The sequence below is a fragment of the Lineus longissimus genome, chromosome 16 (genome assembly GCF_910592395.1).
Source record: "Lineus longissimus chromosome 16, tnLinLong1.2, whole genome shotgun sequence".
Taxonomy (NCBI): domain Eukaryota; kingdom Metazoa; phylum Nemertea; class Pilidiophora; order Heteronemertea; family Lineidae; genus Lineus; species Lineus longissimus.
In genome coordinates, this window is record NC_088323.1 from 6,987,891 (window position 1) to 7,012,137 (window position 24,247).

The 24,247-nt window shown below is 41.9% G+C and overlaps 3 protein-coding genes across 6 annotated transcripts; 1 reads left to right on the forward strand and 2 right to left on the reverse strand.

Moving 5' to 3' along the window:
- Positions 1-1,835: 1,835 nt before the first annotated feature.
- Positions 1,836-9,148, reverse strand: LOC135500263 (glycine amidinotransferase, mitochondrial-like). Of its 4 annotated transcripts, none has more exons than XM_064791606.1 (9): positions 7,864-9,148; positions 6,868-6,977; positions 5,908-6,090; positions 4,445-4,643; positions 3,961-4,151; positions 3,388-3,510; positions 2,968-3,205; positions 2,319-2,463; positions 1,836-1,968 (listed from the first exon to the last, which is right to left on the reverse strand). In XM_064791606.1, exons 2-9 carry the CDS (start codon positions 6,928-6,930, stop codon positions 1,869-1,871), a joined length of 1,242 nt encoding a protein of 413 aa, XP_064647676.1. In that variant the 5' UTR covers positions 6,931-6,977; positions 7,864-9,148; the 3' UTR covers positions 1,836-1,868. The 4 variants fall into 4 exon arrangements, with proteins under 4 accessions (XP_064647676.1, XP_064647677.1, XP_064647679.1 ...); XM_064791607.1 differs by lacking the exon at positions 7,864-9,148 and adding an exon at positions 7,671-7,857; XM_064791609.1 differs by lacking the exons at positions 6,868-6,977; positions 7,864-9,148 and adding an exon at positions 5,116-5,175 and having other exon boundaries at positions 5,908-5,993.
- A 3,278-nt stretch (positions 9,149-12,426) lies between these two features.
- On the forward strand, positions 12,427-14,444 carry LOC135500809 (putative nuclease HARBI1). The gene is made up of 2 exons (XM_064792461.1): positions 12,427-13,141; positions 13,470-14,444. Exons 1-2 carry the CDS (start codon positions 12,427-12,429, stop codon positions 13,982-13,984), a joined length of 1,230 nt encoding a protein of 409 aa, XP_064648531.1. The 3' UTR covers positions 13,985-14,444.
- Positions 14,351-17,069, reverse strand: LOC135500658 (uncharacterized). Its single transcript, XM_064792253.1, has 5 exons — positions 16,346-17,069; positions 15,416-15,493; positions 15,171-15,239; positions 14,901-15,035; positions 14,351-14,604 (listed from the first exon to the last, which is right to left on the reverse strand). Exons 1-5 carry the CDS (start codon positions 16,857-16,859, stop codon positions 14,402-14,404), a joined length of 999 nt encoding a protein of 332 aa, XP_064648323.1. The 5' UTR covers positions 16,860-17,069; the 3' UTR covers positions 14,351-14,401.
- Between the last annotated feature and the right edge of the window lie 7,178 nt (positions 17,070-24,247).

Here is a 24,247-nt window from a genome sequence, read left to right on the forward strand (position 1 = left end):
GCTGTTTCCCCAACACTAAACCCGTGACCATACTTCCCCGGTTAGACTCCGTGCGCGGAGATGTCCGTCATGATCACGGTGTCCGTGGATCCGAGCGCCAACAACATTGGCGTTATTGGAAAGGATCCTGCGTCGATGAATCATCGTCCATCTTTCCATATTCTTGCTATACGAATGAGACAGTCTCTTCCCTAAAAATAAAACAATTTATGAAAATGTTACTTAACGGTGTATGGCACGAAACGCATGAATAAAGGGTAAAAAAGTTTTAGAATTGACATTGGCTTTGATCTTTGGTGTGCAAGGCCTAAGGAGACATGGCTAGTACAACTCAGACGGTGCATTGGTCACTTTGTGAAATCATCTCGACGAACTTTTAAACAACCTTGATTGACGTATAATGACCACAGCTTTTCAAAGTGCGGCCGGGACCTCGAAAAACTCGAAAGTCGAGATGGAAATTGAAAGAATTTGACGGGCATTCGACTTACCCGATATTTAGACTATCGAATCTGCTTCCGCGCCGAACGAGTTGTTTGTCCAGTCTGCCGCCCTGTCAAAACCAATACTGTCACACCTTGAGTGTAGCAGTTGTTACAGGGGTGGTTCCTTTCATAAGGCACTGACGCAATCTTGTAGCTGTGCCAAATTTATCACAATCAGTCTCACTCAACATGTTATAACAATCAGTAGAAAAAAGCACGGTTTAAACGACACTAATGCGCAAGCTATAGTCGATTATGACAATTTCGGATGAGATTTGTTTAAACTGATCTTTTGAACCTTCAGTGCGGTGGTCACGCAGAAAACTCATGTTCCATGTTCTGGTAAATCCTCCCCTGTGACCAATTACATGAAAATTATGATTTAAAATTGTTTGTAATAGGCATTGTTGTGGCATTGACCTCATTTTAAAGGGACTAGTATGGGTCATGAGATATGATGGTGTTTCAATCAAAAAGGGCCCCCAGCAGCACCCAGCTGTCGTGGAAAATTTAACACTTCACTCAAGTCCATTCGTAAATGTTATGTCCGCGTCGTTTGGGGATCTGGAGGGCGAACTACTGGTCAGATTTCTTTGAAGTTTGGTTTTTACTTACCTGGATCGAAAAGCCCAACAGGATTTTACCCTTCAGCGCCTCTAATTGAGTGTCGGAGGATATCTTTCTGTAAATTTCGTTTGAAAATAGCGCTCCCCGAACTGTTCGGCCGCCACATTTTTAAAACACCCTGTTAACACATAGCAACCAAAAAGTAACACATTAACAACAACATGATGCTGTAATATTGTGAAACTTTTGCGGGAAAATGGGATTCGGGCGGGAAAATGGATGATTCCGAGGAGAGAAGCTGTGTTTTGAGCACTAAGTAGACCTCGACAACAATTCTATATAACTTGGTCTTCCTGTAAGGTTGGACGAGGCCGATCCACTGCGTCCAGAGTTTAATATGGCACTACTTTGCATTATGACTTTAGCAATGCCGTCAAAGCAACGCGATACATCTTCGATGTGCAAAAGTTGAAAAGCTATCATGCCGCGACACAATAAGAACGATAATTCAATTTTTTTAAAATTAACATTGTATACTACCATATACATGCATGTACAGGTAAATATTACAGAACACATACAGTCATGTACTAATCCATAGCATAGAACACATGCAGTCATGTACTAATCCACAGCATAGAACACATGCAGTCATGTACTAATCCATAGCATAGAACACATGCAGTCATGTACAAGTCAATGTTACAGAACGCCTATAGTTATGCTGGTATCCATGTTATAGAACAATGCATGTACTAAGCCATATCATAGTAGCCAAGGTTTGTGTTGATTACGTTTTACATTGACGCATTTCCATCAGTGTTGATCAGGCAGATGAAAATACGACTCCATCACTCCACGGCGCCTGACGTCACAGGTCCAACAATGGAAGCCCCCGTCGAAAGAGTTCGCATGTCTGAAAATAAGACAGATTATAAGAGGTGAATCACTTATGTAATCATGCGACCCCGTATCTATACAAGCAACTTCCTTATCTTTACCTTCTTAGTGTTCGAATATCTTTTTATGGCTATACTACTATGTCTCAAATAAAGCTGGCTAGCTGTCGTCTCTGGTTCCTCTCCTGGTCTCCATTGATACACCGTTTGCCAAAAAAAAGCTGGTTCGTGATGGTCGATGTCGCCAGGAATTGTCCTGATAACCCTTTGATAAGACAGTAGAACAATGGGAATTTAGGCCCAGGTGCCAGCGAGCTTTGTTTAAAGACAATAGACTGAGTATAGGGGCCGGCCTTAATTCGCTTACTTGATGTCCAGAGTTATGCATTTAATTCCTAACTTCTCAAACATTTTCTGAGTTGGTACCTCTTCCTTAGCGCAGATCACTCTCTTCTCGTCCAGCATCAACGTGTTCATCGACAGCCAGTTTGAGGAGAACCACAGAGGGTGCCCTGCAATATAAAGATTCATGGTCATTTAAGGTGGATGCCATCTTCGAATTGTGCAGGTCACATTTTGGATACATTTCTGCCAATAATTTCTTTCTCCCGTTTTGTGCTTGTCGTTGTTATCGAAGGCCGATATATATCGATGAAACCCCCGGAATATATAGTTACGACTTGCCGCAGTGGTACCAGGCGACAGGATGAGGCTGGTCCAATGCGTCCGGAGTGTACTTTCTACCAACAAAGTTTCTTTCGTGCGTGGACTCGTGTATCTGAGGGAGACAATCGACAGGATCCAGGCAGGTCTTAAAGTCGATCAATAGGCGTCTCTCCTATTTCACACTGCCGAAACTGTTCACGCTTTGTATGAGGGATATATAGTTTCGCTGAATCAAATACAGCACAGGTTTATAACTTTTCATAATAGTCAACTGAAGACTACCGATTTGAGCCTAAGCATCCCCACCCTCTGTGGGACTTTCTCCGAGGCCCAGTAGGCTATGCGCTCACCTTTCAAGACTGGCCTCGCGGCTTCGACTATCTTCCAACCCGCCCGATCAAACATCTCCTTATGCTCCTTCCGCTGGAACGAACAATCTGGGTTCAAAACAGCTAAACCTGGTCCGATGATGGAGAAAGTGGCATCTATATGCATGGGGTTGGGATCGTTGAACGCAACGCGATGGATGCGAATATCCTTCGGCGCAAGGTGGCGCTCTACCCAGTCTATTCCCATGTCGTTTGTCGTCTGTATATATAACGAGAAAAGCAAAATAAAAATTAGTCTCAGTTCAGAAAAAGTTTGTCCAACTTTTTTTCTTCTTAAAAAAACACGAGTTTTTTCATTTCTAAAGTTCCAAATTCTTCGACTTCATCATTTCTTGATATGACCTATTCGACACCTTATACTCCTGATTCTGGCCGACTTACATGACTTTTCTGTGCAAATATGTCTCTTCCAGCGCGCATGAAGTCCGCCGCATCAAAACATGGTTCAAACTCGGTCGTAACGAATTTCCCTTGAGCGGCGAGTCCTTGACTTTGATCCCAATCCTGCAATAGAGGCCAGTCACTAGTAGGAGGCTTTTTCCGATTTCTTAACGGTTTTCTAAGTTTTTCCTGATTTATCCGACAAAAGTCCGACATTGTCCGACTTTTCTCTAAAATATCGGATTTCTAAAAAGCCCGTGAAAAGGCAGTGCTTCCCAAAGTATAGGGCAATAAAGATCAAAGGCCATTGTTGAATTGGGAATAATGAAGTGTGAGCCAAACACCCAGGGTTTCCCAAAATGTCAATAATACTAATTAACACACTCAATTAGGTAAAAAATTTAATGGCATACCGGTACCTACTTAGGCTGTCCAAGAACTAAAAGATGGTAGGCAGCGCCGATGATGTTCAGCTTGAGGCCGCGATTCACCCCTCGCTGTCAGCATCTGAGCATGCTTCGGCGCCTCATTAGATGCAAATTAGGGAATGAATTCAGTCAACACAGGCCCTACCTTGTCATACAATTCATCGGACATGAGGGGTTTGGGGGCAGTGGTCCACTGGGCGCCGCCTCTGAAATACTCTTTCATCAATGTCCGATAGCCTCGGTATTCGAAGAAACGCGATCGCCACGCCATCGGAGCTTCGATAATCTCGTTTCCTACCACCATCAAGATGTCACGTGGCATTGCACAATACATCCCTGGAAGAAGAGAACAACACCAGCCAAGCGCCGACTACATTAACTCATTTTGTCTGCGCTTGGGGCAGCGAGAAGTTTGATTATTTCCAAAAAATGACTAAGTTTTGTTCACCCATTTCCACAAACTCCCCTGTGTTTGCTTCTCACTTATTCTGCCGAATCAGCCGCAGATCGGAACTATAAGGCGCCAAGTGGGAACTTAATTATTTGCCAAAAAAGATTATATGAAATAATCGCCTTGTCGTATTTTGGACGTTGCGGGGCTTTGAGAAAACTCCCTAATCATACCGTACCTGAAGCCTTGAAGTCCGGTGTCTCGAATGTCTTCCCATGATCCACCAAATCAGGACGCCGCACTTTAACACCTTCTTGCTCAAGAATATGAACCAATTCATTTATCTCTTTCTCTGCTTCATCCATAAATTTCTTTGGGAATGGCTGACCAGCATTTTTTTGGAAGAGGGGCCAGGAATCCATTTTATTAAATAGCGCCTTGAAAAAAACCAAGTGAAGTTAGGACGTTTGAGAAATAAAACCATGCACTATATTTATTATTTTTATTATTGTATTATTTTTATTATTGCTAAACGAACTGTGATGTATGCGTGTACTGTTTCTCCTGCAAAGGAGGTTTTAATAAATAAATAAATAAATAAAATTTAATAGGCCTACTGTGTTGCCGGAATTTGAATAAACCACGAGTAGCTTTATCATAATATCAATCAATTTATTAATGGCGGTTTAAAATTCCCAGGTGATACGTTTATACGGGATGTCCACGTGAATATGGTAGCATATCCTTCATGCACTATAAAAGTACATGCACTATATATATTGTAGATTTCGGAGGTCAACAAAAGAGTACCAGTAGGACTAAGTAGGCCCTGGTCCCGCCTTTATTGTGACTTGCCATGCACAATCTGCAAAGCGCCGCTTCCCATACCGCCGTGGAACATTGACTTACAAAACATTAGAAATACCCGCTGGTGTGGCTTACAGATCTTTAGCCAATGACTGTGACCACCTGTGCATACAATAACATTTAAATAGCACTGTTCGTGGAGTGTGAGTAGCCAATTATAATACATGCAATATATGGCACCCCAAGAGGCCTCTTCAAAATGGCACCCAATACCAGTGTAATGTTTTTGAGTGTTTCTGTTTTTGAGTGTTTCCCCTCATTGTTTGGGAACGCTCAAAAATAGATTGACGAGTTTTTCTGTGTATCCCCCTATTGAAAAGTCATGGTCTCTCTAGCTGCCTATTGTTTGGAAACACTGACACATGGGAAACAACCACAGATGTTACACCGGTATTCACGAGGACGACCTGTATATACCGGAGAGATGAGATACACTGTTTTAGGTTTTGGTGATTCTGGTCGCGGGCATCCAGAGACGGATGGGCGTTTATGTGACCTTTGTTATGGAAGGGTCACTGTCAGTCACGTGTTTAGGCCAGATCAATCATCTGTCAGGAATCCACTGCTAACCCACAATTCACCAGTAATCCATTCTGAAGATCGTTTTGAGGGTTTGAACGATATGCGAATGTTTTTTGGCAAACACAAATATGCACCCCAGAGAAGTTGGAAATGAAGTGAAAAACTCTTTCTTTTTTTGGGCGAACAACTTCCCAAATGGACTATACATGTATTTGTTGACCGAAAGACCTTTACAGTTTTCTCAAGCTCAAAGCCTTTATTTCTGAGAATGAGGTGACTGCCAGGTCGCCAACCGAACCTTGCTATACAGACCTTTATTTCTGAGCCCATAGTAGGCCACACGGCATTGTCTATCCTCCCGACTATCACCTCCTCGAGGGGATCCCACTCGTTACATGACCAAACCGGCGTGTGCTCCCAAGGTTCATATACCTCCGCAGTGTTCAACGAAACATTATTCGTTTCCTGCAACTTCGAAGCCGAGGTCGACAAATTCTGAAAACCAAAATATCATTGCACACTGTACATGTATATTATCATATGCTATAAGTAAGATCAAGTATAGATGATGGACGCCATCAGTATCTCTCAGCTAAGGACCAACACCTTCGTGCCCCTTCGTGCCCTTTCGGCCAAGTGCCCAAGGACCCACACCTCACACTAACAATTGGCCTTCAAAGCAGTCTGATTTCATATGAATTTCAGTGGACTGCAGACAATTTTGTGATGCATCCTTGTGCCAGTGCAGTGCCAGTGCCAGGTATTTCACCAACCCTGGCACTTGCGCTGAGGATTTTCACACCGGGCGGTTTTAACTGTCACCAACTTCAGAAAAAAACATTTTTAATGAGTAATAAAATTGTCGGCTGCCATATGAAAAATGAACTAGCACCGGCATCGGCTAATTAGTCAGGAGTTTATGATGGCTCATTCGGAATTGCACCCTTTGACGTAAGACGATCTGTGTGAGTGAAGTTTTATGAATATGGCAAGCCAAAAGCTGTAGACAATAGGACCAAAATATTTACTAATGATACCCACAGTGTCACATGCCTCGTGTGTGACCTCCGCTGTACAACGGGTGTGGGAGCGCACACACAAAACGTAACTACCATAGAAAAGAGGGAGCGGGGGAGGGGGGTGATATGGTATAGGGTCCATGTAGATGGTAAAATTCATACCATGCACTGTTCTTTAATGGAACTTCTCAGTTACCAAAGTTGTCATTTTAGTAAAGAGCCCGAACCCCGTTTGAGACAATTTAAAACTTACTCTGCACTGAGACACTCTACTGTGTGACAAATATCTTCCCAATGGTTGAATAATCCTCTTCATTCTCTTCTGACTTTCTACTAGTACGAAGAGAATACCTTATTCTATCTCTGTAGCATAAAAAGATAATAAGGATACGATTACTAAGATGCAAAAATCCAATCAAGCGCTTGGAAGGAAAACTATAAAAAAATGACCTTCGCAGTGCAAAGACTACCACTGGAAAGCTCTTTTCCGACCATTAACGGTTTCTCTAACTTTTCCCTGATTTATCCGATAAAAATCCGACATTGTCGGACGTTTTCCTGAGAAGGTCGGATTTCTAAGAAACCTGTGAAAAATGCCAGGGCTTCCCGAAATAGGACAGTAAAGATCAAAGACTTACGTTGAGTGTAAACGAAGGGCGTGCCCCTCTAAACTTGTGTCAGGAAAATCAAATGCAAAGCGTGATCAAACTAACTTGGTATGTACATATATAGTATTTGTAACGGTAATGTTGAAATTCATCAGTTCGTATTTATGCAAACGAAAATTTTCAATCATACAAATTTCACTTTTTAAGGGTTGGCTATAGGTACTGTTCACTTATGTCGATCCTGCAGCTCATCCTGGGTTTTATATCTGTAGACTTGCCACAGCAAATATTTTTTCAATACCTCTCCAAATATGTACCTGATAGTTAAAAACATGCTCGCGTCTAATTGATAGGTCTGGACCTCCAACCTATGAATATTCATTGGTGGTATTGTCTCGTAGCCTACTGCAGTGCGTCGGGCAATGCCCCGGGCAATGCAGCAACGTACCTGTACCCATCTTGGTCCTGCATATGGTCTACCCGTCCCAAATCAATAAGAACTCCTTCAAAATGAAGTGAATGCCTATTAAAAACCTGGGAGGCTGTTCTCTGGACCGAATCCCAACCTTGAAATTGCTATTCACTTTGTTTTGAAAGAGATTTAATAGGTTTCAGATTTCAAATTCTAGCCAAAAACTCACCTCGTCAAGTAGGAAGGAAGTGACCGGTCACAATTCAAAGTTTATAAAACAAATAGGTCAGTTAGCTGCTTTAACACCAAGGAGAACCGTGTTGGCACACCACTCGGCCAACTTTTGGAATGGTAAACTGGATGAAAGTTGACCCGCACTTCACTGAACTATTTATTACAAAGCCATCAAAGGATGAATTTATTCTAACGATGCATATTATAAAAGGGACTACGTCATTAGGCCAAGCATTACATACTGATTACATGTATTATTAATGCTGCCATATATATTTGACCTGATGTATAATAAAACCAACAGGTGTTGAGGTAGATGGCAAATCCGATAGCGAGGCGGTACCGTAAAACTTGTATAAAACTGTAAAAGAGAAAAAGAGTTTATGGAATCTGATTGCACTACTGGATAATGGCCAATTACAGTACAACCTTTCTAATGCGGATACCCATGGGACTGGGCGTTGGTGTCCGTAATGTAGAGGAGTCATTTATAGGTAGGTTATGCCATTATTGTCCAAAGGAATGTAGGTAACAAAGGCACTGGAAAAAAGGAACAGAAAAAAGGCACTAGGTAAAAAAGGCACTGGAAAAAAGGCACTAGGAAAAAGGCACTAGGTAAAAAAGGCACTAGGAAAAAGGCACTAGGAAAAAGGCACTAGGTAAAAAAGGCACTGGAAAAAAGGCACCAGGAAAAATGGCACTGGGTAAAAAAGGCACTGGAAAAAAAGGCAATGGAAAAATGGCACCAGAAAAAATGTATGGGAAATCTCTGAGAAATCTCTACTACATAGATAAAAAATAAAAATAAAAATTTCTATGTGCATTTCTATGTGTAGTTTTTTTCTACATCAACAGAATACTGGGTGGTCCAAAAAAACGGAACAGCCTATTTTCAGTACCCTCCGACCAGAAAAACTAGCTTGGATAGGCAGGGAATCCTTATAAAAAATGATACAAAGATCATCCGATTTGGTCCAGTAGTTTAATCAAATTAGATTTAGGGTTCCTCACCAACCTATTTCTACAAGATACAATAGTTTATCACAAGAGTGGCTATTGACATCTAGAAAAACATTCTTGATGAGTCTCATTGCAGTTTTATTGGTGAGAAAGACTTGGAAGCACATTACACATAGCACATTACACATATAGAAATGCAAGGGGGGGGGCACCCCAAATGAATTTTTCACCTAGAGATTTCCTGGTGCCTTTTTTTCCAGTGCCTTTTTTACCTAGTATAGTGATTTCCTGGTGCCTTTTTTCCAGTGCCTTTTTTACCCAGTGCCTTTTTTTCCTAGTGCCTTTTTTACCTAGTGCCTTTTTTCCAGTGCCTTTTTTTCCAGTGCCTTTATTACCGTCTACCGTCCAAAAGGTGTAGTCATGTTCATGAACATGGGGGTCGTGAAGCTTACATATTACATATTCCATTTAGTTGTAAAAATATTAACTACTACAAATAATTTGATGCCATTTATATGCGAACTTGAAATTAGTTAATTAGCATTTCTAGTGGAGGTAATATTAATTTGCCAACATTGATATATGCAGGTTGTGTTCGCACGCTACATACTTATTACATAGACAGCGTACATCATTATAGTAATACTTGTTACACAAGGGGACAAACTACTCAATGGACTGCAATTAATGTTACATTATACACCTTTCCAGAAATGGGGCGCTGAGTGTCCGAAATAATGATGTCATAAGGGGAAACTAGGCCTCATGGTGGAGGGACAAAGGAGATAGCCATGCTTGACCAACTCACTTGAATGCCTTTGATGACGGGCAAGGGGGAAAAAATTAGTTCCAATGCAAGCCACCAATTTCGGGAAGCATGTATACAGTAGCTTGGCAATGTGATGCACAGTGAAGATAATTAAACAATTCATTCTGTTTTAATTAGGAGACCAACGGACATTAAATTCACTCCACTCCAATTAACTGAACTTTGTGTCTAATTATGTTCATCAATTACGCAAACTTCACACCTGTTAGGTCTAATCGACTACCTAAGTGAACACGGGAAGCCATTGTTTTTGTTAACTGTCTGTAATTGTGAGGTAATTGGACCAAAAAGTCACCATGGCCGTGTCCGCAATTCGGAGTAGAGAGGTGTCCGCCCTACCGAGGTTTTGGTTAAAGCAAATGACTAAGAAAAAAAATCGGGACTGAACGAACATGTCCGTAATGCGGAGGTGTCCGCCTGGCAGAGGTGTCCGCAAGGGGAGGTTCTACTTTAATTTAATAAGGTGTTGGAGGTATCTTGAGTGGCTGGTGTGCAAAAAAAACACGCCTGCACTTCAATCAATCAATCAATCAATGTTGGCATTTGTAAAGTGCTCCAATTACGCAGTGAGTGGGTATTCCGGAGCGCTTTTTCCCCAAGGCAACTGCAAAAAGGTGGGCCTTTAGGAGGGACATAAAAGTCTGGAGGGAATCAATGTTACGGAGCTTTTGCGGCAGCTGGTTCCACAGTTTTGGAACAGCGACCGCAATGGAACGACCACCAAGAGTCTGGCACTTGAACCGAGGAACCTCTGGGAACATCGCAGATCCTGATCTAAGGCTTCGGCGATCGATCCTTCTTAATTGAATCATGGATCTGAGATATCCTGGAGCCCTTGAACACCAAGAGCAGAACCTTGTACTGGGTCCTGAGCTTGACTGGAACCAGTGCAGGTGAAAAAGCACAGGGGAAAGCAATCACACACACAATTTTCCAAAAATCCAGTATCATTTCGATCCTTGAATATTCATAGTGAATAATCCTTTTGATCAAAAACAGGTATTTGAACACTGTTCCCAAGAGGTGAACGGAGCAGCTACTTGCGATGAAAGTGCATCGGGTTTAGTGCTAAAGAAGACTGATCATTATCGCGTGCAATTCGTACGGCCGTCAGAATATCCAGATGACCTATTATTCAATTTGTTTGAATAATTTCGAAAACCTGAAAATCCTATTTCTATTTCTGTGCTCAAAAGAGGGCACCGGTGAAAATAAATCCCCGTTACTGAGGATCGGTACTAGGCATTCGTTTGTCTTGCGATGGACATTATCAAAACTGATGATAATCTGTTTCTGCTTCACAAATGTGTTTCCGGTAATCCAAGGATTCAAAGGAATGCACATCAGTTTAAACATGTCAATGGAAATAGCTCTGGTGCCTTTGAATGAAATCGAATAACATTTCGATTGCTTTCGGCTGTAAAATGGCCCCGATTGGCCCGTCACTTGATATAGTATTCCGAACGACCTACGAGGATGGGACTTCATTGTTGGGAATATGTGACAAATTGATATGAATCTATGTATAGCATTCATGATATGGTACGCCATATTGCCATCGGGTGTGATCATCAGTTTAGGTGCTTCATCTGTTGACCAACCAGGCCCGGGTTTGAGGATACACTGCCTTCGGCGCCATGATGTTACATTGAATAAGGCGATGTCGAATGTTTTCTTCTGCCGCATTCCGTAGCCAATCAACAACTGGCTTCCAAAGAAAGACGCATCACTAATTCTATGAGCCATTAAAATTGGATGATCAGGTGGGAATAGGATCTCACTTAGCTGGCCTGTTGTCACGTCGAACAATTGAACTATAAATTTGTAGTCTGCTCTTTTCCCATCCATATCAAGAAGGAACAGCTTCATAGCACTTACTATTTTCAAGACAAGCCGACAGACGACTGACAATGCCGACATGCTATATACTAGGCGGTGGTCGCCTTCAGATATCTTATAGACAAGCACGGCCTTTAGCACTCGCAGATATTTGTTCTTGGATGTGTGGAAAAATATTAGACAACATGAGTCGAAATCATAGGAATACCGCATACTCTCATTTTTAAGTAAAAAAGCTGACACGGGGGGTTTGAATAAAAGAACACCATGTCTCTTAAATTCAACTACAGCGTTTTCCTGGAAAGAGTGCAAGTCGCGGAGAGTTAAATTTTGTTTCAATCAGGCGGAAAAGCTACATGTAGTGTGGCGGATAGCCCATTACATAGCCTCGATCCGCTACGCTGTACATCGAGCCTTTGTGCTGCCTCGAAAAAAACCAGGAATTCCAGCCCAAATGCATCTAAGATTAACCCATGATGAAAAACAGGTGTAAAAATAGTTTGACGTCACAACGCTAGCCAATCAATCAGGCCATTGTTTCGTCAACCAATCATTTTCGCAATAGGCACCTCGCACTTTGTCCCTTTTGGGGAGGAAGTATTGGTCTATGTGGTGGACCCCTCCTCGCGTGACGTCAATTAGAGTTGCTACTGACGAGTGACCCCGGACCCCGCCCTCCCCGCGTGACTGCGTATAGTGCCACCTACAGAAGATTCCCAAATCTCCAGCACATCAGGGCCCGGTTGCTCAATCAGCGTTTGCATTAACGCCAGCGTTAAATCTCACCTAACGTGGCGTTAAATATTTTTGGGTTGCTCAATTAGCGTTAGGCAAAGACCGGCGTTAAATTTGGCGTTAAATTTAAAGTACCTCCTCAGCCTCAGTTAAACCCAGCGTTAGGAGATTTTTGGCGTTAGCAGCAAATCCAACATGGCCGCCAACATTGCAATCTTTCCACTTCAGCCACAAATTCAGGCAATTCGACAATATAATCGCACTTTTAATCATCTTGAGCGCTTTAATGATAAGAAACTATTTAAAAGGTATCGTTTTGAGTTGGATGGGATTGAATTTATATGTGATTTAGTGAGAGAGGACCTCGAAAGAGCAAGTGGTAGGTCAATGGCCCTCACAGTGGAAATACAAGTGCTCCTTGCCTTGCGTTTTTTTGCTTCGGGGGCATTTTTGGAGGCAATAGGAGACACCCTTGGTGTAGACAAGGGATCAGTATCAAGAGCTGTGCGTGATGTAAGTGCTGCGTTACACCGCCGGAGGGATGAATTTATAAAATGGCCAATCCAAGTCGAAGAGCGGCGTAAAGTACAGATGGGTTTCTACAACATCTCAGGCTTCCCAAGAGTACTCGGCTGCATAGACGGCACCCATGTGAGGATTATATGCCCAAATGCGCCACTCTTGCCAGTAGAAGCACCACCACCTCCACCACCACCACCAGCAGATGATGAAGAGCAGCTACCACAGCAGGCACAGCCAATGCCAAATGCAGCACGGCCAGAGGAAGATCCACATGATGATGATCCACAGCAGCCTCAGCAGCAGGGAAGGGTCCCAAACTATGAAGCGTCATTCGTTAATCGCAAGGGCTACCACAGCCTAAACATCCAGGCAGTCTGTGACCACACTGGTAAGTATTTATTAACATACCTAACCTTTATTTCTTGCAGAAATTGATGAAATAACTACGATTTTTCACCCTGAATTCTGACAAGTTTTGACAGAAGCTGCCATCTTTGTTTATGACCGAGGTGAAGGTCATGCAAGTTCATGCAGTGCTGATATAGGGGGTGCAAACTTGGTATTAATTCAATGGTTTAAAGGGGGCACTATCTGCATTTTAATGTATGTTGGGAATTTTTCTCCTAGTCCTAGTCAGTGATGTTATAACCACTTTGAGTTTGACTCCCACTTGAAATAGGATTCCTGTAGTATCTAATTGCTGTGTAAATTTTCAGGAAAGTTCACAAACATAGTGGCAAAGTGGCCTGGAGCTACCCATGACAGCTACATTTTCCGTAACTCAGCCCTCTCCGTCCACATGGAAGCGAATAACCCAAGAGGAGAGGACGGGATGATGTTAGGAGATAGTGGCTATCCTTGCAGGCCATTCCTCATCACCCCCTACCCCAACCCTACAACACCTCGTGAGCAGCACTTTAACAAGTCCCTCTGTGGCACAAGAGTTCGCATTGAACATGCCTTTGGTGTCCTCAAACGGCGATTCCATGTGTTGCATGGCGAAGTTCGCATGCAACCTGAACGTGTGGTAAAGATTGTGTCGGCGTGCACAGTGTTGCACAATATTGCAGTCATGAGGGGAGAACGGGAGCCCCCAGAGGACGAGAGTGACAACAGTGATCTTGAGAATAACGACATTGATAGCGACAGTGATAGTGATGGTGGAGACGATTATGATGGGCCAGAAAATGGACGACTTTACAGGGATTACCTGGCAACCAAATACTTCTAAAGGTAAACTATAGGCAGCAGCTAGGTATAGGCAAGAAAAAGTTAATAGACGAAGCAGCCAATTATATCGTCTCCCATATCTCACAGTATGTTAAAACCATTCCATACTTCATACTGAATCTGACATGACCAAGTGCCCTTGCTGTGTATATTAGTCACCTGAAGATGACCAATTTAACCCCCTAACCAATGCCTATAGTTTCCCTTTTTAAAATGCTATCTGAGTAAACTGATTAAATTCAATTAAGCCCCAGTTAGTAATTGGCAATTTAATCAACGCAAGCTCAGCTTGAATCTTTATACCATTTCATTCATAATAAATACATGTACAATTTCGTTTATAATAATGCTGTAATGTACAATGTAATGTACAATGTAATATATGTACATGTTAATATTTTCCTGGCAGTCCTTAAAGTTAAAAATTCACAAATTTGTGAAGGGCCTCCTCTTCCATTTTCTCGCGCAAGTAGTCCATCTTGACCTTCATCAGTGCAATATGGGTGTTGGCTTCCTCCCGTTGCACCTTTTGGGTCTCTGCCAAAGCTACCTGCGCCTCCAAAGTGGCTTGCAACACCTTCAACTGAAGGTCGCGAATGTCTTGGCTGCTGACTTTAGAGCCTGAAAAATGACAACATATGAATCTTCGATCAGGTACACATACCATTGTCTAACATTTAGTACATTTGTGTGATACTATGGCTGTTACCTATAATTCAGTCATTTATTATTATCATATTACTTGATGTGTAATTCATTCTTTGATAGCACCAAAAATCAATGAAGACTAGTCTATATTATTCTTGACATTACCTGAACCTTGACCAAGTACTAAGATATTAAGGCATAGCAATTAATCAAGTGAGAAGTATAGCCTATAGAATATTGTCAGTAAAGTTTTGCAAAGCTATACCAACCTGATGCTGATCCTACCGATCCCACTTTTGACCTGGAGGATTTTGATTTCGCTGGTACCACCTTCTTAGTCTTTTTCTTCATTGTCATGACACATTTTGGGGGTGTGGGGCCAGCTGAGCACAGTTCCAAATAATCTGAAATACAGGTAGTTGGCAAGTTTAAATAGAGACAAGGTTTTATTCATTCTTGGTTAATTAATTTCGAAAATGAATGCTTGTTTTATGTCATAAAAATAATGTCATGAAACATATGTATAGTGTAGCAATTACCTGATTCATAAGTCATGCTTGTTTTGACTTCTTCAATGTCGTCATTGGGATATCCAGAAGTTGGCAGACCTGAAATTCGACCAGAAAATTAGCAAGCTAGATGATTTTAGTCTGCATTAAAACAGTTGGTATTTTATCAAAATTTGTATTCTGTCACTACTTTAAAAGTCTGATACTGAGAATTCAAACAGTGAATGCATCAGTTGGTCTAACTTGCCAATAAGACAAAATAATTTAAATCATACCTATTTCAGCAATGACAATGGCAGAGGCTGGTACTTGCTCCTCATTCCTGGGCTTAAGTGGTGGTATGAAAACTCTTCCTGGAATGAGAGGTTTTTTTTGTAGAAATTGTAAATACTATTTAAAAAGTCTACTCTTCCTTCTTCAACAATTGAACATGTTGAAGATGATTTCATTTCTTTGCAAGGTGTCCACCTATTAATATATTAAGAGTTGAGTATTTATAGAGATTAACTTTTCTAAAGGGTAGTTAATATTTTTCAGATGTTTTAGATCTACATGACCGACATTAAGCAGTCTCTATACTAAATAATGCTATTTTCAAAACTTCTATTTTTATATAAAAGTCGTCAGTGAAATGTGCTGACTATTCCCTTTATAAGCTTTCATTTTCACTGTATTGTAAACTGGTATTTCTGTATGTTTTTAATTAAGTGTTATACTATCTGTACTTTGATAGTTGTTTATTATTGTATTGCACTGTAAAAAAGTTTAGCTGAAATGGCACTTCATATTTTATGTGTGCCCACTGAGCATGCTCAGTTCGCATCAAGCATTTCCAGAAGCTAGAGAATGTTGCACAAATTTCCAAATGAAATCTGTATTTATTCACAGTTATGATACAAAAAAAGATGGTTCATTATAGTAAGTCTGTCTTTTAGTATGTTTATAAGATGTTGATCATTTGTTTGAACAGTGTTCTACGGGGGAAACGAGGATATTTGGTGTGGCAAGTTGGTATATTTGGTATCGTGTGATTTGGCAAGCATGCGTTTTGAACATGTACATTGGCAGTGTGCCAATAATGACGTAGTTGGAGGAGTTTCCCATTTGCTGGGGATTCCCAAACAAGCAGACGAACTAGAAAACTTCTTTCTAGCTCAAAATAAAGGTTGACTTATCAAAAAAGTTGTAAAATAATGAACACATACCAGATGTGCTGGCTTGCACCCCATGATGATGTGGGTCAACAACTGTCTTCCTCTTCTTGCAAGGCATATCCAGGGGTTGAGGCTGGCCAATTGTTGTTTCAAAACCATCAACAACACCATTGAAGCTAGCATCATCTTTGAAGATGTCAATGATCTTCTCTGTGATGGCATTCAATGGCGCCATACATGCCCCGCCACCAGTTTTGCCCATGTGTTGTCGACGCTGCCCATGCACCTCCTTGGCCTTGGACACCAACGAATTCCACTTCTCCCTCACCTGGGTTGCAGTTCTGGTTGTTCCCAGGGCTGACACCTTCATTGCAATACCATCCCAGACATTCATCTTTAGGCTCTTGCTGACCTCGTTACTAAACTTTGCCCTAAGCATCTCCAACTGGACCTCAACCAATTCCACAAGTAGAATGGTGACTTCTGGGGTCCAGTTGGACCCCCTTTCCCTCTTCTTTTTCATTTTTGGTGCGGATACAAAATTCTCAGTACTTGAGGCTGCCATCTTGGAAAATTTGGGAGGAACTTGATTGCATTGTGGGTAATTTCCCTAGCAACGCACTAACGCCAGCATTTAGGCAATGTTAGCTAACGCTGGCGTTAAAATGACTTTGGGCAACCCAAATTTAACGCTAAGTTAGCAAACGCCACGTTAAGGATTTAACGCTGAAAAATGCTGCTAACGCCACGTTAACATAACGCTGATTGAGCAACCGGGCCCTGGACCAGAGCCTCGTTTCGAGCACAATCCGCGAACGCGTCCGTCCCGAGCTGGCGTTTATTGCCGATTAAGAAGACTGTGATGTCATTTGCGAAGAAATAGTTCCTGATGCCATGTGTGATTTGGCTCTGAACTTCTCACCGTTTGGCGGAGTCTCCGATAAAAAGAAATCCCAGCTTGAATTGCAATGTTGTCGCTTACATTACGTCAAATTGACATTTTACATCACGTTTAATTTACATTTTTAAATAACTTAGCGAACCGAATTGTCCTCCTGCCGTTCTTTACGAGAGCAACGGGTGCAAATAAGTCGCCATTATTTTGCAAGAGAATTTGCTTTTCGTTTGAATGTCGACGATCTTTGGGATGAACCAGATAATTCACCAGGACCTGAATCTCTTTATAAAACGTGTATGATTTATACCAAGCCTTCAATGGCATGAACACGCATGATATTCTAAGCATCTTAACAGAAATTGGTTGCAGCCTATCTCTGCTTTTGAAAGCTAGGAAAAACACGGTTGGCTTTGAATAATAATTCATATCGAAAAGGTCGTAACCGATTGGGTCGTGGATGGTTTTCTTGGGCAACTTAGAGGTGACATGGCAAATTACTTCTTTCTCGATTTGTAGCTCCAGGCTCATGATATTGCTATCTTGCGGACGAAGTCTGAAAAGCGCTGGTCCGATAGTATACCAGCTTCGCCCAACAGATAGGATGCCCTTCCCCTGTGTCCACGTTATGTTGAACAAGGTGCTGATGAATTTCTGTTTTCTTTTATCATTGCATCCGAAGATGAAGTTCTCTTTCGTTAGTTGTGGATCCAGTTGCGTCTCACCCGTTCTTTCATTTGAACATGGGTGATCTCGCGGAATATCTATGAGAACCGCCTTGTCTGTCATGATGTCATATGATTTATACACCAGGTGATCGCGTCCTGATCTTCCTTCACAATCCAAAAGAATGAGTTTCATGTCATTTATGCGAAAATACTTCTCAAAGCTCCCTATGGATGATGACGTGTTATGAACGAATCGATAGTGATCACCTTCAAATCGGTACACAAGAAGATGTTTTAACGCTCTATTGTACATGTACATGCTATTACTTTCAACAATAAATACCATAGACATAGAAACCTGATCATAACGGTACACCATAAATTCATTCTTAGCCAGTAAGACGGACACGGGGGGTTTAAACATCAGTTTATCACGAGACATAAACTTCAGTAGTTTGATCTCCTTAAACACCAAATTATGTTTTTAACAATATTTGGGACAAAAGTTACCTGTTAACGTCATGGTCATTGCCAGAGCCGTCTATCGGCGTAATCAAAGGACAACTCAATGACGTCATGATGTCGGCCTTCGCCTCCACGCAGCGTGTTGCCAATGTACCGTTCAACACCAAAGTGATCGCTGTAGGGAGGGGTCACTCGGCACACATCGGGCCCACCTGATAATTTCCTTGGTTATATTTTGTTTAAAATTTTCTGTGGAATTTGGTGATGACACCTAATACTTTTATTCAGGGCAATTTCGCCTCATACGCCAGCATACGTCCAAGCCACGGGGCGAGGTTTGGCCCAATTCAGCCGCCAGCATACGTCCAAGCCACGGGGCGAGGTTCGGCCCAATTCAGCCGCCAGCATATGTCCAAGCCACGGGGCGAGGTTTGGCCCAATTCAGCCGCCAGCATATGTCCAAGCCACGGGGCGAGGTTCGGCCCAATTCAGCCGCCAGCATATGTCCAAGCCACGGGGCGAGGTTTGGCCCAATTCGATCAGCAAGTGCCAATTAATTTTTCCTTGGTTTGTGTTGCGGGCCAATTAATGAGGAAATGCTGCGATGGAGCACTCTTTTGCAATAAATTTCCCAAACATATATATCTGGCTACGGGAGGTCAGCTCACATGCCAGAAAATTCTTCACTATCTTCACCCGGTACATGAGCCTGCTCCTTCCTCAGTTGGGCAGTTTTGGTGTGATTTCTTTACGGTTTGTGGGATCTTGGTGGTGTCAAAGGTGGCACCCTCCTATTGGTCACAAACCTATCAGTTCCCTCGGATGTGCCATAGACTCTTTCCCTAGGTCCCTATCTGCGTAAAAATGTATTTGGTTCATGTTATCAATGGCAACAGTTTGGTCGCAGCATTGATCGGGGACATGCCTTGCATCATTTGACGCCAAGCCCGGAGTCCACCCCACTGTCTAGTGAGACCATAGAAGCCAGGTAGGTCCTATTGGGTAACTCGAAGTCGCCGATAGGGGTCTCTCCTATCTCCCAGTACATCGAAAGTGGAGTATAGTTTTGCTGAATCAATTCCGCCTACAGGCGCTTCACTGTGCATACTAGTCACGTGGCTGTGATGTTCAAACCACATGACGTAACGTTGAACAGTTTTCCCGAAAGTGCCGCATGGTAATTGTCACCTATTTCAAAATGCGCTTTGAATGCCCAACTCAAACAATGACCCTAGTGCTGTGTATCACTGGAACGGCCGTTATCTCTAGGCCCGTTCTATAAGAACCTCGTTTGTTAAACAAATGCTACAGGTCACACACACTCCAATCTATTGAAACATGCGTCACCATATCAACCTCGATAATGTATATTTTTTAAACCAATTAATTGAATATTGTTCACGATTTCTTCATGATATGTCGCAACTCGTACAGGTGCTAGTTCAGAGCAAGACATAATAAGGAGGAGAAAAATCAAAACCACGGCGGATGAATACACGGAAGGCGGATGAATACTCGTAAACATAAAGATGAAATTGATATTTTCAGTAGGACCCTCAATAGAAAATGAAAGTTCAGCTCCCTACAAGTCTCCCGACACCCTATAAGATAGGTTTCTACAAAAGGAAATACTGGAACAACCATCTTGAAATAGCATATTTACTTCGACATTCTACTCGAATTGTGTCATACTCGGCATCCTGTATGCCGAAATTTATAGAACGACACAATTGTGCAAAATGTCGACCACGTTCAACTGTACATCACACATTTTCTGATCCGAAAAGCATTCATCTCATAGAAACAAAGTTTAATTAGCCCGTTGGCAAGACAAATCGTGGCTTGTGCGGCCACATTGTCAGCCATTTGGGGAAACTTCAATTAAAGAAGTGATCCTTGAAGCTGAAGTCAGTGGCACATTTTTACCAACTTTTCAAGCAAATTCACCTGCAAGAGTGGCACATCTAGTTTATTTTGAGATAATCTTGGTGTTCCTTTGTAGGTGTCTTTCTAAAGAGTTACCGTGTATTCATCCGCTACTCGTCCGTACAGGTGCTAGTTCAGTGCTTGCAAAAGCTCAGTATTTTTGAAGTACATGTAATGAGTTTTTGGTGCTAATGAGGAACAGGAAATCCAACATTTCTTAAGAACTACGGTTGGTGATTGCAAGGCGGATGAATACACAGAAAATCTTTTTAAAATACTCGAAGAAACCGTTGGAAAATTAAATTTACTGAAGGATACTTCAAGGATACTTAACGTAACCTAAATGGGGATAACGTGCGTATTGTGCTTTTGACAACTGGGCCGTGAAGTCTACAAATTTGGAACCCTTACCCCCATCCTGCCGAAAGAACCCCTTCAAGTCGTCACATTCAATAACTGCATTAGTAGTGAAGCAGGCGGTTGACACTGCATCAAAAGGGAAGCAGTTTGATGACTGTTCGTTATTTTTCGCCCAGCACTGACTGCCATGTTGAAATCTGAGGTGTCCTTGTCAACAAAGCTGAGCACTAAAACTCGCAAGGAAAATACCTTCATCCTACCTTCTTCTGAAACAAAGCATATCCTGCCTTTATTCGAATGGCTTCCTTTTCCATGCACGTACCCTTTTTCCTACTCAGATGGCAGTCGTAGTTGCTACCATTCCGAAGGATGTTGATAGTTGAACATTTGACCATGAGAAAACAAACTAAAGCGCATTCACAGTTCGATCGAAGTTTAAACAACTCAACTGGTTGATTGACTAATATTCTGTCATTAATAAGTTTACTATATGTCGTAGACGGCATTGTCCCGCCACAGCGCTGCAGACTTGGTTCAAAATTATTAGGTGCCCGGCGTTGCCATCAAAATATGCTGTAGTTTTTCACCTCCCTGCGTTTGTTCATTGCGCAATTTCTTCACGAGCCTAAGTAAACAATATATATGAAGAAAGATTCACCAAGACCTGGGGTAGGTCAATCTCTTCATTTTCTGAAAATGTGTCCGCAAGCATAACTTTGAATGACATCATGACCTGGTTCACCACCCATGACGCCACTCAAGATCAGGCATAGCTTGGCACACCGATGCGACGTACTAATCACGGCCCGGTTGTTCAAAACTAATTTTGTAACTTGACTTGATGTTATCTCCTTCAGTTAAGTCCATTGACTTAACGCCACGTTATGTTCACGCCAGCGTTAGTGACAAAATTTGTTTTTAAGGAACCGGGCCCAGATAGTAGTATAAATGACCCCATCGTGGTCAAATCAAGAACCTGGATCGAACCGAAATTGGCAGTCGGAGGTCATCTGGGCAGGGGGGTGGGGGGGGGGGGGGTGGTGCTCGTTTAACTTGCTGGCAGGGCCTATCATAATTTATGAGAGAGAGGTCGCACGTACTTTTGACGCTTTTAGTTTTGGTCCCCTAGTCGAGAACAGGATCCGACCGAAATCGCTGTCAGTGTTTATCTCGTTCGTGTGTAGAAAGTTTCGTGCCACTGTTTTTGAGAATTGTTCACGGACGACGATAAAAAATCCCCTGTTGCCAAATTTTTGTGACGCTAAAATGGCCGCCATGTTGGATTTCAAAAGTGACACTTTTTCGCCTATATTTTGAAATCTACTGCAGTGAGGAACCTAATTCCAACGCCTACCCCTGGGTTATTGGGTGTGACCAATCGAATGGAACGATCGAAATCGACCAGGGCCAGATGGCCATCATATTGGATTTCAAAATGGCCGCCCGAAAAATGCGGTTTATGCTATATCTCGAGAATCATCAGAGGTAAATGCTCAATTTCAATGCCTGTATCCATCTTGCTGAATCCAACCAATCATAGACTCGAGAAACAGGCCAAAATGGGCAAATCATATAGTTTATGTGTCACTTATATATATGTAAGAAAAATTATGCCTTTGTATCCAGATGAAACCTCAGTATCGCCGACTGTCTCCCATGAAAAATCAATGAGTAATCGTTTTCATAATGAAATGTATTGAGCTTTATTGAATCAGAGTCGATACAAAGGCCTACATCTATAGAAAGAGTCTGATTGATTAATGATTGATTGAAGTCGCAATCGCTCCTTTAGGATATTATATAGCATTGAATAACTACATGTAATTTCAATGTGAGGTTGGATTTTTTGGGGGGGGGGGGGGTTGCCCTTAATACTACTTTAGTTTAAAGGTCAGGGCCGGTTGTTCAAAAGCACATAAGTCACGTTATCCCTAACGGTTACGTTAAGTATCCTCAAGGACGTTATCTCTTTCAGTTACACCCATTAAAATTTTCACGTTAAGACTAAACGGCGCCGTTAAAGCTAACGTGGTTTTAAGCAACTCAGCCCTGGCGTAAAAAGTCGTAAAAAGTTTGAAATTGTAATTGAATCGAAACTTTCCTGTTGGGGAATGCGCAAATACTACTAAACAGAAATTTCAGCATTGCCGTTGTAAGAACTTGTGCAACTCTTGCAATTAATGGTAGGCGATCAAATGTAGGGAACAACATAACAAAAACATGGCCTGTTCGTAATCAACAAAATAGTATCCTATTGAATTTTTCTCATCGCATCAACATGTATTTACGCACGATGCATCGTGCACCTGTTCGTAATCAACAAAATAGTATCCTATTGAATTTTTCTAATCGCATCAACATGTATTTACGCACGATGCATGAAATGCCACCTCATTTTCAATTGTACTCTTAACGTGTACGAATAAATAAATAAATGAATGAATGAATAAAAATTACTCGCTAGACTGCCTAGAATGGGTATTCGAAAAAGCTGGATCACTGAACTGATGGATTTACTGGATTCTGACTCATGGATCACCACCGCCTGGATGGATTGCCCAATTCCCAAATCCCTAACGTTTCCCATCATGTGCTTCAAGTGCACAGACTGCCACTGCAGTCTCAGACTCAGCAGTCTCAGACTCTTCAACGGGCGCTTACCGGCAGTTCTACAAAGCTGACAGAAGGTTTGTATTGTAGCTGAATAATTTCCGAAGTCAATGTGTGAATGATTATGTAGCCTACTTGAGTCGGGGCATTCAATTAGACAGTTGTGATAATGACAGCATTGAGCTGAGTATTGCAACATGCACGGTAGGCTGCACTAGACATAACAACATCCAGTGGCAGCTACAACAGCCATTTTCCGAACGATTCCCAATCCAGGCGGTGGTTATCCATGAGTCACGATTCAGTGAATCCAGCAGTCCAGCGATCCAGCTTTTTCGAATACCCGTCCAGAATATCATATCCGAATACCAGATGCAGAATCACCAATCATTGTCAAATTATCATATAAATGGCTTAGAAACTTGTCTCGTCCTATCAGCGCGAGACAAGACCACTAATGAATATTCATAGGTTGGAGGGTCGAGGCCTATCAATTAGACGAGTGCATGTTTTTTAACTCTTAAGTACATATTTGGAGAGGTATTGAAAAAATATTTGTTGTGGCAAGTCTACAGATATAAAGAAATTATTTGATGAAAAAATTAATTTCGAATTTTGCTAATTGGGTAATAGGGGGCGTGTTTTGAGTTTTTTTCTGCCAGTTGGCTGAAAAGAGTGGAAATATCAAAGTCTGTCTAATTCAAAAAATTTCCGTGGTCAATCACCAGTTTATTTTTCACCATTTACTTGCCCGACTGTCCGGAATAACATAATCTAAATTTCAGATTCACAACCCCACGCATTATTTGATGCGTCGCGGTCAAACATTGACAATTTAACTGCTAAAAGGCTTGCCTCGCGCGCCTCCCTGCGAGATCTCCTGTTTAAATACTTCGGTGGTCGATCGCACTGATGCCCTCTGCGATTTAAGCAAAATCGGCGTTCAGTGTTTCAACAAAATAGACAGATATACAGACACCATGACTTTTTAATAGTCTTTCCAAGATCCTCCCAAGATTATACACAACA

Bases quoted from the DNA above. Each gene is read 5' to 3' on its own strand.
- LOC135500809 (XM_064792461.1), top strand. From the start codon at position 12,427: ATGGCCGCCAACATTGCAATCTTTCCACTTCAGCCACAAATTCAGGCA. The intron at 13,142-13,469 runs GTAAGTATTTAT...GTAAATTTTCAG, and splicing joins GGCAGTCTGTGACCACACTG to GAAAGTTCACAAACATAGTG.
- LOC135500263 (XM_064791606.1), bottom strand. From the start codon at position 6,930: ATGAAGAGGATTATTCAACCATTGGGAAGATATTTGTCACACAGTAGA. The intron at 6,091-6,867 runs GTAAGTTTTAAA...TTTGGTTTTCAG, and splicing joins GTAGAGTGTCTCAGTGCAGA to AATTTGTCGACCTCGGCTTC. The intron at 3,206-3,387 runs GTAAGTCGGCCA...TTATATATACAG, and splicing joins TATTTGCACAGAAAAGTCAT to ACGACAAACGACATGGGAAT.
- LOC135500658 (XM_064792253.1), bottom strand. From the start codon at position 16,859: ATGGCAGCCTCAAGTACTGAGAATTTTGTATCCGCACCAAAAATGAAA. The intron at 15,494-16,345 runs GTATGTGTTCAT...CTCTCATTCCAG, and splicing joins GGTGCAAGCCAGCACATCTG to GAAGAGTTTTCATACCACCA. The intron at 15,036-15,170 runs GTAATTGCTACA...CCTGTATTTCAG, and splicing joins AAGCATGACTTATGAATCAG to ATTATTTGGAACTGTGCTCA.